The 16,742-nt window shown below is 31.0% G+C and overlaps 1 protein-coding gene across 2 annotated transcripts in view; it reads left to right on the forward strand.

The window, feature by feature from the left end:
* kidins220a (kinase D-interacting substrate 220a) overlaps window positions 1-16,742 on the forward strand; it is an 83,557-nt gene that overhangs the window by 49,888 nt on the left and 16,927 nt on the right. The window contains exons 22-25 of one of the 2 annotated variants that reach the window (XM_073826723.1): window positions 10,707-10,885; window positions 12,582-12,814; window positions 14,282-14,392; window positions 14,994-15,050. In XM_073826723.1, the coding sequence (XP_073682824.1) occupies window positions 10,707-10,885; window positions 12,582-12,814; window positions 14,282-14,392; window positions 14,994-15,050 (580 nt within the window). The remainder of the gene's footprint in view (window positions 1-10,706; window positions 10,886-12,581; window positions 12,815-14,281; window positions 14,393-14,993; window positions 15,051-16,742) is intronic. The other variant, XM_073826724.1, reaches the window with a different exon arrangement.

The following is a 16,742-nucleotide window of genomic DNA, read 5'->3' on the forward strand; positions in this document are numbered from 1 at the left end:
AATAATTAAATAATAGTGATTGTGTATAGTTTTTTGTTGTTTAATTTTCATTTATTATTATTATTAACAACGATGATAATAATAAAATAATGTATTATAATTAATATTATTTAATGTTAATAAGTTGAAATGAATTTAATGTACATTTAACTAATTGTAATAAATAAATAATAAAAACAAGAATTTTCAGCTGCTTCAGAAATGCTAATTTGGTGCTTGAGAAAAAAGTCTCACTATCAGTCTTAGTAACAGAAATTAATAGAAAGTTCATTAAGTTCATTTATTTGAAATAAACATCTTTTGTAACATTATAAATGTCTTTGCTGTCACATTTGATCAATTGTATTAATTTGTTCAATGAATTTAAAAAAATATATTTGATATCATATTTTGAATGTTTTGAAATGACTTGCCTAGCAGTTAACACACACACACACACACACACACACACACACACACACACACACACACACACACACACACACACACACACACACACACACACACACACACACACACACACACACACACACTCTGACACACACAGCTGTGGTGCTCTTACGGGTGATGAAAGTTTGAGTCCAGCTTGTGTCATTTCCTGATCTCATCCTTCTCTGTTCTTCCCATCGTTTTAATAAAACAGCAAAATGACCAGAAAAACCCCAGTCTGACTAAGACAAAAGGCTGAAATGAAGACACATTGGTTTGTGTTGTGTATGGACATGGCCTGGTCTGGCTAAGAGTGAAAATTCCCCTGTAGGCCTGCAGATGTGTCTCTTCCTCCTTGTCTGGTTAGTCTTGTTTTAGCCAGTCATTGGAATGACATCGTCATTCTGCTGTGTTTATGGACGCCTCGAATGTTTTAGTCTGGGTGTTGTGTTTGGACGAGGCCTGTGTCGGGTGTTTGCGCTGTCGTGCTACACGCCAGATTAAATACAGCGGTTTTCTCATCGACTGCTCCCTGCACACTATTGAATGTATGTGTGTGTTTGTTTTGTATTCCATAAACAAGTCAATGACAAGCATCTCTATTTAGAATTACATGATTACAAACCCCTCATTATGGATGTACAATTTAAAGTTGCTACTATGAGCTAAAACGGTGGTGTAATTTGTGCTGTCATTACGGCTTTGAAAATTGCCCAAATTTGGGTTTCTTTAAGACACAAGCTTAACATTTTCTCTCTTGATTTTTTTACACTGCTGTCATGAGCTGCTGTTTTTTTTTTTTTTTTTAAGAATCGTTTAGAAGTGTTATGTAAAATCATCTTTGAATAAAGTTGTTAAACTTAAAATAGCTCTATTTCAATAGAATATACAAATCTTACATCCATTTTACAACGCATCAGTAATAATTAAAATGTGGTATTTATTTTTATTATTCATTTTCTTCTTACTATTAGTAGCATAGTATTGTTATTATTTATATGTTATTAATAATAACAATGAATTGTTAAATTGTAAATTATTAATGTTAATAACAATAATAAATATATGTTTTGTTCTTGTTATTAATTTATATTTAATTTGTTAAAAATACTACTACTAATAATGTATATTTAATGTAATATTAATATTAATGTTAGTTTATATTTCATTTGTTAATAATAACAATAATGGATATTTGATTTATTATTATTATTATTATTATTATTATTATTATTATTATTAATTATTTTATTATTATTATTATTATTATTATTAAGTTAATAATAATAATAATAATAATAATAATAATAATAATAATAATGTCTATTTATTTTAATATTATCATTGTTAGTATTAAATATAATGTTAAATATAAATTTAAATTTTTTTGTTAAATATTAATTATATTACGTTACACAATTGCTGTTATTATTTGTTATTACTTATTTATTTTTTATTACTAAAGTATATTATTATTATTAACAATAAGTAACAATTAATTATATATAGATTATTTAATATTAGTTACTTTTAGTAATAATAAATTGTTGTTATTGCTGTTATAATTATTATTATTGTTATTAATAATAATAATAATAATAATAATAATAATAATAAATGTTATTAATAATAAATTACATAAATGTTGTTAATAAATATTATAAATAATACATTTTTAACAATAAACTACATAAATTGTTATTACTATTATTATTATTATTATTAATGTTAATAATAATAATTCGTTATTGTTAAGTTAAATATAAATTAATTTTAATAATAATAATAAATGAATATACATTATTATATTATTATTGTTATTATTATTATTAATATTATTAATAGTAAATTATTATCTTTATTAATGTAGTTAATTATTATCATTACTTAATTGTACATCATTGTTATTATTCATAATAAATTACTTAAAATCGTTATTATTATTATTATTATTATATTACGTAATGCTAATAATAATTAAGTTAAATATGAATTAATTTTAGTAATAATAATTTTACATATGCTATTATTATTATTGCTATTATTAATAATAAATAACATGTTATTTATAATAATAAATTACATAAAATTGTTATCTTTATTATTATTATTATTATTATTATTATTATTATTATTGCTTAATGTTAATAGTAATTCATTGTTGTTATTAAGTTAAATATAAATTATTTCAGTAATAATAATAGTAGTAATAATAAATTATTATTATTATTATTATTATTATTATTATTAAATGTTATTAATAATAATTATTGTTATCTTTTTATTATCATTATTATTGCTTAATGTTATTATTAATAATAATAATAATAATAATAATAATAATAATAATAATAATAATAAATATTTAGTATTTGTCTTTGTCTTTTCAGTTGTCTTCATCTTTATTTTTATTATGTTAAATATAAATAAATTTTAGTAATAATAAATTAATATATGCTGTTAATATTGTTTTTGTTGTTATTCAACTTTATTATGTTAATGTGAATAATTTTGTTGTCTTAAGCATTTATACTGAAATTTTAACCTCAATTCCAAACACATTTCTAGACAAACTGTGGTTTTTCACTTATCGTGTCACTCTGGCAGTCTCATCTTGTCTTGGTAATATGGACCAGACTCCAGAAGCCAGTCAAAGGTCTGGTGGTGCAAGACAATTCTTGCCTTAGCAAACACCATTAATTCATAGATCATTAATTGAATGTCAGTCTCAGAGTCACATACTTGGCCACAAAGAATTGTTGAATATTTTTGGATCCTTCTTAAATGTTCTTCCTTCTCTAAAGCAGGTTCCCTTAAAGCAAGAGGCCGTGGAAAGTGTGTGTGTGTCTTGTGACAGAGGAAGTTGGTTCTCTAGAGAGGCTCTTGTCACTGGCTCCTGTTTGTCTGTGAGCAAGCTCACACACAAATAAACAAGCCCAGCTGGATTTCGGAAGAGACACAATCTGCCCAGTTCTGCTTAATCCAGTGCGTGGGAAATGAACCAAACCTCTCTCACCAGCACACGGCTCTCCCGTTCAGCCCTTCTTGAAGAGATACTTCCGCACGCGTTGGCCATCTTTATGTCGCTCACGTCCTTGAGCTCCGCCCTAAGTGCGAGACCTCTACCTAATGTCCATCATGCGGAAGGTCAGCTGACTGTTAGCGCAGCATCCTACTCTGACCCGCTGACACACAGGCCTGCTGTAGCACAGTGTGGGCCTTTGTCCAATGACTTCAACATCTGCTCTCACACCCAGCCGCTCGCTCGCCCTCCAACACACACGCTTCGCGTCTGAAACTGTGAGTCATTTGGTGACCGTCGCTATTTATACGGCCATCGGAGGATGATGGGAACAAAGCAATTAACTGGAATGCTCTTCTAAACTTAAACCTTTTGGAACGTGATATTTTAACTTGGCGTCTACTAGGTCATAATGACCGTAACTCTGTGTCCTAAGCAGAAACAAGCAGACAGCGAAAATGCTGTGTAATGCAATAAAATCTTATTGTGAAATCTTGATAATATTGGAAAAAAATATTTTTGAAAGATTATTGGAGTGTTTTTAAGAAATTATAGGCTTTCTATTTAAAAATTCAATTTCTTTGTAATTCAGTTTGTTCCTTGCTGTTTTTTTTTAACTAATAAATTGCTAATAAATTAAAAATATATATTTTTACAAATTAAAAAGAGTAAACCCTATGCAGATTTTATATGTAGTTTTTTATTTTATTTTAATTTAGTTTTCTATTTTTTAGTAGTGTTATCATTATCTAAAAATAAAACTACAGCTATTAACATTTAAATATTTGATGAAAAACTTGGAAATTGGAATAAAATTTGGATTTGGATTGGAAAATTATATTAAATTCAAATACATTTTAAAATAAAACATTAGATGGAAAAAATAGATTGGAAAATTAGATTAGCAACTAACTGAAATTGATTAAATCTGTATAGAAATATTAAATAATAATAAAAGAAAAGGAAAAAAAGACAAAAGCACATTAGCACAAAATTGCCAAAATTTTAAATATAATGAAAATATAACAAAGCTAATTCAAAATATTAATACATGCTGTAAAATTGCTAATAAATGTAAAAAAAAATATTTTTACAAATAAAAAAAAGGAAACCATAAAAAAGGAAACCATATGCAGATATGTATGTAGATATGTAATACATATTTTATATGTAGTTTATTTTAATTTTAGTTTTCTATTTTGTAGTAGTGTTATCATTATGTAAAAATAAAAGTACAGCTATTAAAATTGATTTTGGTAAATAAAAATAAAAAATATATAAATAAATATATTAGATGAAAAACTTAGATTGGAAAATTAAATTAAATTTTAAAATAAAAAATTGGAAAAAATTTGATTGGCAAATTAGATTTGACACTAAAATTGCTAAAATTAAAAATTGAATAAAATTGATTGAATCTGTATAAAAATATTAAATAATAATAAAATAAAATAAAATAAAATAAACAACAAAAGCACATTAGCATAAAAATGCCAAAATTTTAAGTAAAATTAAAATGAAAACTGAAAATATAACAAAGCTAATTCAAAATATTAATAAAGGCTATAATAGTGTATAAATAATACTCAAGCGATACTAAATTTAATAGTAATAGCACTGATGTGTCATGTAATGGATTGATCGTAAAAAATTGTCTTAATGTATTAGTTATTCTATTTTATTTTTAGATAAATTAATATAAACTCAAAAATAAAATATAATAGAATTAATAAAATTAAATAAAATTAGATATTAGTTGGAAAAACTTAGATTAGCAACTAACTAAATTGAAAAATTTGAAGTTGACATACTAGAATTCCTGAAAGTAAAACTGAAATAAAAATGGATTACAACTATATAAGAATATTTTAAGTAATAATAAAATATAAATAACAATAAATAATGAAAACTGAAAATATAAAAATAAAAGTGAATATTAATAAATACTACAATAGTGTATAAATAAAACTTAAGTAGAACTGGATTTAACAGTAATAACACTGATATGTCATAATGGCTTGATCAAAGTAAAAAATAAATTAAAAATACATGTAAAACTTAGATTGGCAACTATCTAAAATAAAAAAGTTAAAGTTGACATACTTAAGTTTCTAAAACTAAAACTGAATTAAAGCTGTATATAAATATTATAAATGATAATAAAAGAAAAGGGAAAAAAACTAATAAAAAGGCAAAAGCACATTGACCAAAATGACCAAAACCTAAAGTAAAATTAAAACTGAAAAAAAAAATCTATAAAAATAAAAACTAATTAAAATTATTAATAGATACTATAATAGTGTTAATAATAATCAACTTCCACAATCAGTCTCTCTTGCCTCATTCATGTTTGATGTTTATTCATGGGGAGCAGAGTTTGAGCTGGAAATGCAGAAACAGAAACCAAACAACCAACAAAATATAGATTTTCTTTGTTATATCTGGTTAGGATGCAGTTTAAATAGTTGTGCCATATCAGGTCAGAGGTCATTTGATGAACTGAGCGTTTCAGACGCTCCCCCCAGGTGTGCATCTTGTCACATTTAGATATCAGTTTTTGTTTACACTGCCTCACCACCTCAGTTTAGCAACAGGTCATCGGAGTGTCATTGTGTCGGCTCTCTCCTGCCCAGTTTAAACAGCTCAAATCGGATTACTTAGACCGGTGATATGGGATGGGGGCCAAGCACTGAGCTCACCCTTTTCACGGTGCAATCCGCCTCGATCAGTATGGAAAAAAAGGACTTATTGTGTCCTCATACCGACCAATAAGAAGATTCAGCAGAGAGCTTTATAACAGAGAGACAGAGGCGTGGGCTGGGGGCAGATAAGAAGATAGTGGAAGAAATATGGTTTCCGCTAAATGTCTGCGTTCAGCAGAAACAAATCTTCAGATTTATTTGATATGAATTCCCACGCTCAATAAGATAAATTGCAGTGGAAAAGCATTTATCTGAACGCGCCTGACATCGTGCTGCAGAAATAACTGGTAACCACAAACTTAAAAAGTTGGGCTAAGAGTGTGAGCAGCTCTGGTGCTGCTCATGTGGTCTTAAAAAAAGAAATAAATGTACTATATGTTAGTTCCATATTTTTTTTAAAGGAAACCCCTGGTATTAAAGAAGTAGTTCACTTCCAGAACTAAAATTTACAGGTAATGTACTCACCCCCTTGTCATCCAGGATGTTCATGTCTTTCTTTCTTCAGTCGTAAAAAAAAAAAATGTTTATTAAGGTAAACATTTCAGGATTTCTTCCCATATAATGGATGTCTATGGTGCCCCCCAATTTGAACTTCCAACATGCAGTTTAAAGGAGTAGTTCACTTTCAGAATAAAAATTTACAGATAATGTACTCACCCCCTTGTCATCCAAGATGTTCATGTCTTTCTTTCTTCAGTCGAAAAAAAAATGTTTTTAGGATTTCTCTACATATAATGGACTTCTATGGTGCCCCTGGGTTTGAACTTCCAAAATGCAGTTTAAATGCAGCTTCAAAGGGCTCTAAATGATTCCAGCCGAGGAAAGAAGGGTCTTATCTAGCAAAACCATCGGTTATTTTCTAAAAACATTTATAATTTATATACTATTTAATCTCTACACAGAGTACACACAGAGCTAGAGCATTTGAGGTTTAAAAAGTATATAATTTGTAATTTTTTTTTTTTAAATAACTGATCGTTTTGCTAGATAAGACCCTTCTTTCCTCAGCTGTGATCGTTTAGAGCCATTTGAAACTGCATTTTGGAAGTTCAAACTCGGGGGCACCATAGAAGTCCATTATATGGAGAGAAATCCTGAAATGTTTTCCTCAAAAAACATAATTTCCTAACTAATGAAGAAAGAAAGACATGAACATCTTGGATGACAAGGGGGTGAGTACATTGTACATCTGTAAATTATTGTTTTGAAAGTGAACTACTCCTTTAACCCTCAAAGACCGATACAGCCGCCGGCGGCTAAAAATAACTATTGTTCTTAAATGTTTAATAACTTTTGAACCGCTAATCCAATTTGAATGCTTTAAAAAGTTTCGTAATGTACAGAGTCTACTCTTTTCAGTGATATCGCATTTGTCTCATCTGCATATTCAGAGGCTCCGTGGTGAGCGTGATTACGTCATCGCATTTCCTCAGCACTGATTCGTCAGATGAAATCAATACGTTTCAGTCCTGAGCCAAACAGGAACGATTGTTGATGCTTAGTCCCACCCCTGTGCCCAGATTGGTTCAAACTGTCCTCTATTCAACCAATAAACATAGGTCTTGGTCTTTTGAACCACCGATTAGTATGTTTCTTTGGAAATCTGAACATACGCAAAGTGAAAGCAAAGTGCGTCTTGCTTGCATGAAATCAAACGCAAAATAACACATTTGCATGACAGCATTCTTTGAAAATGTACAGAAATACTCATGACAGAGCCCTTTGACATAACACAAACCAAAACCAAGGATGAAACAGCAGTACCTATCAGATAAAGCACTGGAATTGAGGTTTTGGCGTCACTCAGCAATCCCCCGGAAAAATAGATTCGGCTGCAGACTACAGCCAGCAAATCCATCTATTTGGTTGTTATATTATGTAACTAATTCTTATATAGTTTTTGAAGATTATTTGCACTATTGTTACGGTTGCACTCTGTATATTTCTCTCTCATTTTGTGTGAAGTTTGTGAATAATTTGGACCGTTTATTTATTTTTTGTTGCACAAGACAATTTGTGCAATTTTTCTTTTGATACTTACTACACTGTTTGTGTTTATTGTTCATCTTTGGATTACGAATATGTTTATCTGGAAAAAGTAAATTATTTTTACTGTGTTTTGCTATTATATAACACTGTTTCTGCTATGACTTTACTCCTGAAACGTTTTTGGACAGATCTATACTGTCAATAAACTAAATAGGCCTGTTTTTTACTGAAAAGCGCCTATAATAATATTGTAATAATTGGCTATAACTTGCTTGGGGAATGTTATATATAGAAAAAAAATTATTTGGAAGTGTAAAACACCTAAATACAAATTTTTAAAGAAAAAAATCCAAACTTCAGAAGTTTTTGTTTGAGTACACAGTAAAAAAAACACCTAATTGTTGCTAGCGTTTTTCCTAAAATTCTGGAAATTCGCTAATTTTTTGAGAAAACAAAAGGAAAATTGTAATTTTAAACTAGCTAGACATAAAGTTCAAGTTCTTATGTTTATAATGATATATGGCAATTGATGCTGACTGCTAGAATAGGTCTGAAAAAACAAAGAAATATACAGGTGCCTCAGGTGCCCCAAAAATGTTCTAGGTCTTTAAGGGTTAAATGCAGCTTCAAAGGGCTCTAAACAATCCCTGCCCGAGGAAAAAGGGTCTTATCTAGCGAAACGATTGGTTATTTTCTAAAAAATAACCAATTGTTTCACTAGATACGAAATGGTGATTTTTTTGCGTTTGTGTTTTTTTTAAATTTTTTATCACAAACGCTTGTCTTGGTGTAGCTCTGCGTGAACTGTGTGTATTCCTGTTTATGACGGTAAGGGTATGTCGAAAAACAGTGTTTACAAAGTGAACATGCAAAGAAGACCAAACGCCCTTTACAAAAAAAAGGTAAAACAGCAATGTAGGTTGATTTTGTAGTTGGAGAAGAAAATGAGATTCTGAAATGAGTTTTTAAGCTGCATTTAAACTCGGGGGCACCATACATATCCATTATATGGAAAGAAATCCTGAAATGTTTTCCTCAAATAATATAATTTCTTTATGACTGAAGAGAAAAAGACATGAACATCTTGGATGACAAGGGGGTGAGTATATTATTTGTAATATTATTTATTTGTATATTTTTGTTCTGGAAGTGAACTACTCCTTTAAGACTATGGCTTAATATTTTTGATGACGTGAAATGGTTGCACTCTGTGAACCACTGGCGCTACATGTTGCTATTTACAGCTTAACACAACTTTGAACATAAAGTATTGATATGATGACCACAGCTACTGAGCTTACAGATGGCGATAAACCAAATGCTGTGCCATTATTATTTTTCCCAAAAGGAGTCTAAACGCCTTAGATATTGAGTGAAATCCACACTGAGAAACTCCTTCGGTGGCTGCGGCGTCATGACAAGCGTCAACATGTTTACATCTTGCCAGGATGGCATCTAGCATTTCTTGTCTCTGCCATTTGTAGGCTCTTTCAGTAGCTGTGGTCTACTAAAGGCCTCAAAGTCATCAGGGCTAAAGTGGAGAGAACAAAGGAAGATTTATTCATTCACTGGTGTCTTCCCATTCTTTTCTCCTCTTCTTATTGCTAGGAAAACAGTGAAGACTTGCATCGTTTCTCTTGTTGCCCTTCAACTGAAAATTACAACCAAAAGCTGCACAATGTGGCATTGTGTCAGTATTTTATTTTTTGAGTTGTGTTGCAGAAAAAATGTGAAATGTAGCACAAATAACTCACAGAGCCATTTCACGTCATCGACATAATGGCGTCCTTACCATAGTCCAAAATATGGTTAAAACGATGTGGATTTTTTAAATAACGTAAATCTTTTATGGGTTTTCTCCTACATATTTCAGTAAGAGACATCATTTACATTATATTAAGTTATACAAGTCTAAATACCCAGGGTTTCATTTAATATATTGTTTTTTATTTTTATTTTCTGGTACTAATTATATTTATGAATTACATATAATCTGTTAACCAATTTTTGAACACCTGAAAATGAAATTTCTACCGATTTCCATCCATTGGCACACAGACTTAAGTATAGTCTCATTTTAAAGAAGACACTTGGCAGAATATTGCACAAAAATACTTTTCCAATATATGTTTTACTCTAAAACGGTTTGAAAATCCAATCCATAAGTCCAAACAAGTTGTCTGACAATTTTGAGGTTGATATTCAAAAAAAAAAAAAAGATTTTGTTTGGGCGCAATATCAAATGTTTCCATTAGATGAAATTTGCTTCCCATTAATTTCCAATGTCGCAAACAATATAAGTGTGAGTGTTATTTCCTGGACCATTTAACCTTTTCAAATCATGTCTGTAAATTTTTTTTCTGTGTTCATAGCAAGTGCCACGTTTTGTACCAATCCATTGAAGTATAAATAAATAAATACAAAGTGACCGAATAGCTCCAGAGGCTTAACGGGAACATTTAATTGCATTCTATTGGGTAATTTTAGCCTCAAAGCTTGTTGATTTTCTGAAACTGGTGTACCTTTGCTGTTTCTGTATGTTAATTGTCACCATCTCATTGCAGGATTTCTAAAAACATCCCCACCACTAAAGATGTGGAGCCTCTGTTGGAGATCGATGGTGATATTCGTAGTTTTGAGGTGTTTTTATCATCACACACTCCTGTTCTTACTGCTCGTGATGTGGAGATGTTCCTGCCTTGCACTGTCAACCTGGATCCCAAACTAAGAGAGATCATCGCAGGTACAGACCCACCCAAACACATTTGTGTAGCTATAAATTTTGTTATATATAGCCTGAATTCAAATATACGTACCAAACCCAACTACATAAATACTAACCAGAACTTTAACACTAAGTGACAATTTAATATTTACAGGAATAGCTTGATTCTTTTATAGTTTGTATACAGTTGAAGTCAAAAGTTTGCCTACACCTCGCAGAATCTGCAAAATGTTAATTATTTTACCAAAATAAGAGGGGTCACACAAAATGCATGTTATTTTTTATTTAGTACTGACCTGAATAAGTTATTTCACATGAAAGACATTTACATATAGTCCACAAGAGAAAATAATAGTTGAATTTATAAAAATTACCTGAACAGTTAAACTGCCTACTGTACTTCAGAAAAATCCTTCAGGTCCCACTAATTATTTTTAGCAATGCCTGTATGATTTTGAGATCCATCTTTTCACACTGAAGACAACTGAGGCACTCCTATGCAACTATTACAGATGGTTCAAATGCTCAGAAGGGTGCTTCAGAAGGAAACACAATGCATTAAGAACAAGGGGGTGAAAACTTTTGAACAGAATGAAAATGTGTACATTTTTCTTATTTTGCCCAATTATCATATTTTTTTTTTCATTTAGTACTGCCCTTCAGAAGCTACAGAAGATACTTACATGTTTCCCAGAAGACAAAATAAGTTAAATTTACTCTGATCTTCAAATTCAAAAAAAGTTTTCACCCCCAGCTTTTAATGCATAGTTTTTCCTTCTGAAGCATCAGTGAGCATTTGAACCTTCTGTAATAGTTGCATATGAGTCCTTCAGTTGTCCTCAGTGTGAAAAGATGGATCTCAAAATCATACAGTCATTACTGGAAAAGGTTCAAGTACACAAAAATGCTGAAAAACCAAAGAATTTGTGAGACCCGAAGGAATTTTCTGAAGAAACAACTGTATTAGTTAATTTCATATACAAAAGACTAATTTATATTTTAAGGATGTCTCCTGGCATTTCTTAGATTTAGCTATTTGTGTCCCTAATTATAGGTAAGTAAATGCACTCACAGTGCTAAATATGTTGCTGTGGATTTGTCTAAATCATTGCAAATATGAGAGATGATATTATCTGATCACATGATAATGGTCAGCTGTGCCGTGCTTTGAGACAGCAGACGTTGCTTGGTGCAATGTGACAATGGACTGTGCAATAAAGGTTTCTTTGTGAACCCAGAGAGATGAGTAAGGTCTCCATTGTGTTCACCTCAGGAAATGAAACATCACTGAAGCCCGATGAGCTGCTCGTTTTCTGAGTCACCCAGCCAGCTTTATTTGGTCTGCTTGGGTGACTCAGAAATATTATTTCCAACCAAACAAATTCTGACGTATGTTTCAGCCCTTGAGAGTTTGACGCTAAAGCGAGCATGGATTTCATTGGGAGCCGCGTTTATTTCTTCCAGGTGCGTTTGCGATTTCCCCGCTTCTGTTGGGAAAAATCAGTGTTTTTCTAAGGGAATCAAACCACAGAGGCCTTTCTTTTCTCACATGTAACTTACTATAAATGCTTCATTTGGCTGAAGTCGACTGTGAGTGGGAGGATTTGAATGCCTTTAAAGTGCTGGCCAAAATTCGGATCTAACTTTCTCCTACTCTCTCTCTCTCTCTCTCTCTCTCTCTCTCTCTCTCTGGCTTTTTCCCTCCTCCCTTCAGATGTAAGAGATGCACGAGAGCAGATGCACCTTGGAGGAGTCAGTTATCCCACACTGCCCCTGCAAGATGCTTCGGTACGGCCGCACTCCACATTTGGGCAACACTCTTTGGCCTGCTCTCCAACAGGCTCTTTCCCTGGCTCGTTCCCCCCTGCTGGAGTGCTGCCTGCCGCTCAGCCTCACAGCAGCTACTTCAGTGGGCTTACAGGACCCCAACACCCCTTCTACAACCGGGTGAGACATCAGTCAGAGACATTGCTAACTGTGTTCAAACAAAGTGCACCTGTGTTTATGGACTTACTGAAACATACCTGTGATAAGTGTATAGGAAAAAAGATGCAGGAACCAAGAGTGGCCTTCTAGCAATAATAATAATAATAATAATAATAATAATAATAATAATAATGTTCATAAAATGTAATGTTAATAATAACTTATTAATAAACATATTAATTTATTGCTAATATTAATATATTACTAATTACTATAATATTAGTAGGAGTTGTAGTAGTAGTAAATAGCAGAAATAAAAAATATTAATAATAATAATGATAATCTTACTACGGCTATTGATTATGTTTTAATCATTATATTTTATCATATTCAGCTTAACCATTATCATCATGATGTAATTACCAGTAGTAAATAGTAGTAACAGTTTTCATAACAATAAATTGGTTATTTATTTAACATTAATAGGCCAGAAATTTCAAAAAATATAATAAAGTGACAGTATTACTAATAATAGTAAGAACAACAGTAATAATAATAATTTAATTATTAGTCGTAAGTAGTAGTAGAAGTATAATAATTTAGGAGGAATATGATATTTACAATATTTACATGATTTAACATTATTATTAATAATTTAATTATTAGTTTAGTTGCAAGTAGTAGAAGTAATTGTAGTGTGATTAATATTAATAATAATTATGATAATAATATTGCTATTAATGTTTTAATTATTATAATTTATTATATAATATAAGATATTCAGCTTAATAATAATAATATTAATGATCAATTAATTATTAATCAGTAGTTGTACTAATATTATTCATAATAATTAATCATTTAAGAATTTTCATAATAATTTATTTATTCAACATTAGTAGGCTAAATATTTAATAAAATATTGTAATTTATTATTATTATTATTATTAATAATAATAATAATAATAATTATTATTATTATTATTTTTTTATAATACCATAATAACTAATAATAAAAATTTCATAAAATGTCATGTTAATAATATTAGTAGTAGTAGTTTATATTTTATCATATTCAGTAGTAAATAGTATTAGCAATTTTCGTAAAAATAAATTGTTTATTTATTCAACTTATAATAAATGTTATATAATATCCAGCTTAATAATAATAATAATAATCAATTAATTATTACTTAGTAATATTATTCATAATAATTTACTACTTACTACCAACAAAATAAAATTGTTAAAATTATTATTATTAGTAGTAGTAGTAGTAGTAGTAGTAGTAAGATTAAAAATTATATTAATTGTACTAGTAATTTGTGAAATATTTAACATTTAATCCAGCCCTAATTGATCATCAGTCTGTTTATAGGCTGTCATGTATGTTTGACCTTTCATTGAATGCCTGATATGGCTCTGACCCTCACCTGACCCTCATTCATCAGATTCCTGAGTGTTTGTCTGTTCTCTCCACCTCTATAGCCGTACTTCCCTCATCATGTTTATCACCTGCCCCGACATTACCCTGGCAACCCCTCTCACGCCCTCTCACGCCCTGCTATTAAACTCCATAAGGACCCCAGTTTGGGACTAGTAAGTACACAACCAAATGCCTCGATGTCACCGCAGCCAGTCATGTGTTTTCATGCCAAATCTATATGGCCACAATAATGTCTTTGTCTCAGGGTACTAAATGTATCTCTCTTTTTTCATGCTTTGTTCTAAGCTCCTCGTGACAAACAGCCTGCGGCTTGTTTGCTATAACTTGCACTTTAAACTCACAGAAAGCAGTTTTTTGTTTCTGTAGGATTTTTCCTGAAAAATTTATATTTTTTAATGCATTTTGTTTCCTCCTCACTTAGTTTTAGTCTTAAAGGTACTGTAGGTGTTTTATTCTGTTTATTGGCTAACGTTTTGCATGGCAAATAAGTAATAATCTCTCTGGCACTATACAGTCCAGCTTATATTTTAATATCTTATGGTTATGACATTATAACCATGTGATTTCTAGCTGGTTAGAGTCTGAAAAAGCCTGACAGAGCCTGAAAACTTTAACATTTCGCTTTAAAGACCTGATGGAGTTTCTAGATTTCATGCCAGTCCTCTCTTCTGTCCAAACTAAAGGTGTGTGTTTTGTTACTGTCTTTTATCCTTTGGTTCTTCCTCTTTCATCCATACTGTCTCCCTTCATCAGGATGTAATCAGAGAGGACTCCAGTGAGGGTCTTCCCTCTCCTACATCCCCCTCTATGGTAACTTTAGGAGTGTGTATGTCTGTGCTTATATCTGTGCATAAAAGATGCAGTAGAGACTTTTACTGCCTGCAAACACACACACACACACACACACACACACACACACACATATACACTTATGATGCTTGTGGCATGCTGTACACTTAAATAGCTGTTCAGTTTCTGCCTGTGCGGCTTAAACCCTAATGCTTCCTCTTGACCCTTTTAATGCATATTTGACTTTAAAACAGAATTAAAGGGATAGTTCACCCAAAAATGAAAATTACCCTATGGTTTACTCACCCTCAAGCCATCCTAGATGTATATGACTTTCTTCTTTAATACAAATACAATCAGAGTTATATTAAAAAATGTCTTTGCTCTTCCAAGTTTTATAATAGCAGTAAATGGGTGTTGAGATTTTTAAGTCTAATAAAGTGCATCCATCTATAATAAAAGTGCTCCACACAGCTCTGGAGGGTCAATAAAGGCTTCTGGTGGTAATTGATGCATATGTATTTACAACATTATAAACTGTAATCTCTAGATTCACGAATTAAAAGTACAAAACAAAGATTTGTAAAGAAAAATGTTGGAGAATTTCGATAAAAGCCAGGAGGAGACTGGTTTTCCTTTGTTGCAAACAAAACTTCATTCTTGGAATGGCACTTTCTCGTGGACTTCCGTACGACAGTTGGAGGAATCTAGAGTTTATGTCTTTAGCCGTTTGGACTACTTTTTTTATGATGGATAGATGCACTTTTTTGGACTCAGGATCTCAATACCCATTTACTGCTATTATAAAGCTTGGAAGAGCCAGTCATGGGGTCATTTTCATTTTTGAGTGAACTATGCCTTTAAGTGTATTGAATGTATCTGCAAAATCAATTAGTAAACAAATCAGGTGGTGCAGTGAATGAAATCTCACCAAAGAGGATGTCACAATCGCATGCTGATTACAAGATGATAATTTTAATGTTATCACTGGTAACTAATCTTATTTTGTCAGTAAAAAAAAAAAAAAAAAAAAACAGAAGTAGTACAAAGTGAATTCCACCATTTCAAAATGGTAACTATAAAATTGATATATTTTTTTTTTTCCAAATTTAAATAGGCATTTGGACCTTATTGTGTGTATATATGCATGTATGTAAGGTTTTGAAAGAAATTAATACTTTTTATTGTGCAAACATTAAAATGATCAAAAGTGACAGTAAAGACATAGAGTGCCTCACGAAAGTATTCATACTCCTTAATTTTTGTCACGTTTTATGTTGCTGCCTTGTGTTGAACTGCTTTAAATTACTATTTTCCACATCCATCTACACTCCATACCTTATAATGACAAAACAAAAACATAATTGTCACAACTTTATATTTATTAAAAATAAAAAACCTGAAATAAGTACATTGCATAAGTATTCATACCCTTAACTCGGTACTCAGCTGAAACACCTTTACAGCCTCAAGTCTTTTTTGGCTTTGATGCAACAAGATTTGCACATCAATATTTGGCAATTATCTGCCATTCTTTGCCTCACCTCTTTACCTCTTAAGCCCTGTCAGCTTGGAATAAGGTCTGACAGACATTTTCAGGTTTCTCCAGAAACGTTTGATTGGGTTCAAGCCCAGGCTGTGGCTGGGCCACTCAAGGACATTCACAGAGTTGTCTATAAGCTACTCTTGCTGTTGTTCTGTTGGAAGGTGAAC

This window comes from Garra rufa, chromosome 21, assembly GCF_049309525.1.
Source record: "Garra rufa chromosome 21, GarRuf1.0, whole genome shotgun sequence".
NCBI lineage: Eukaryota > Metazoa > Chordata > Actinopteri > Cypriniformes > Cyprinidae > Garra > Garra rufa.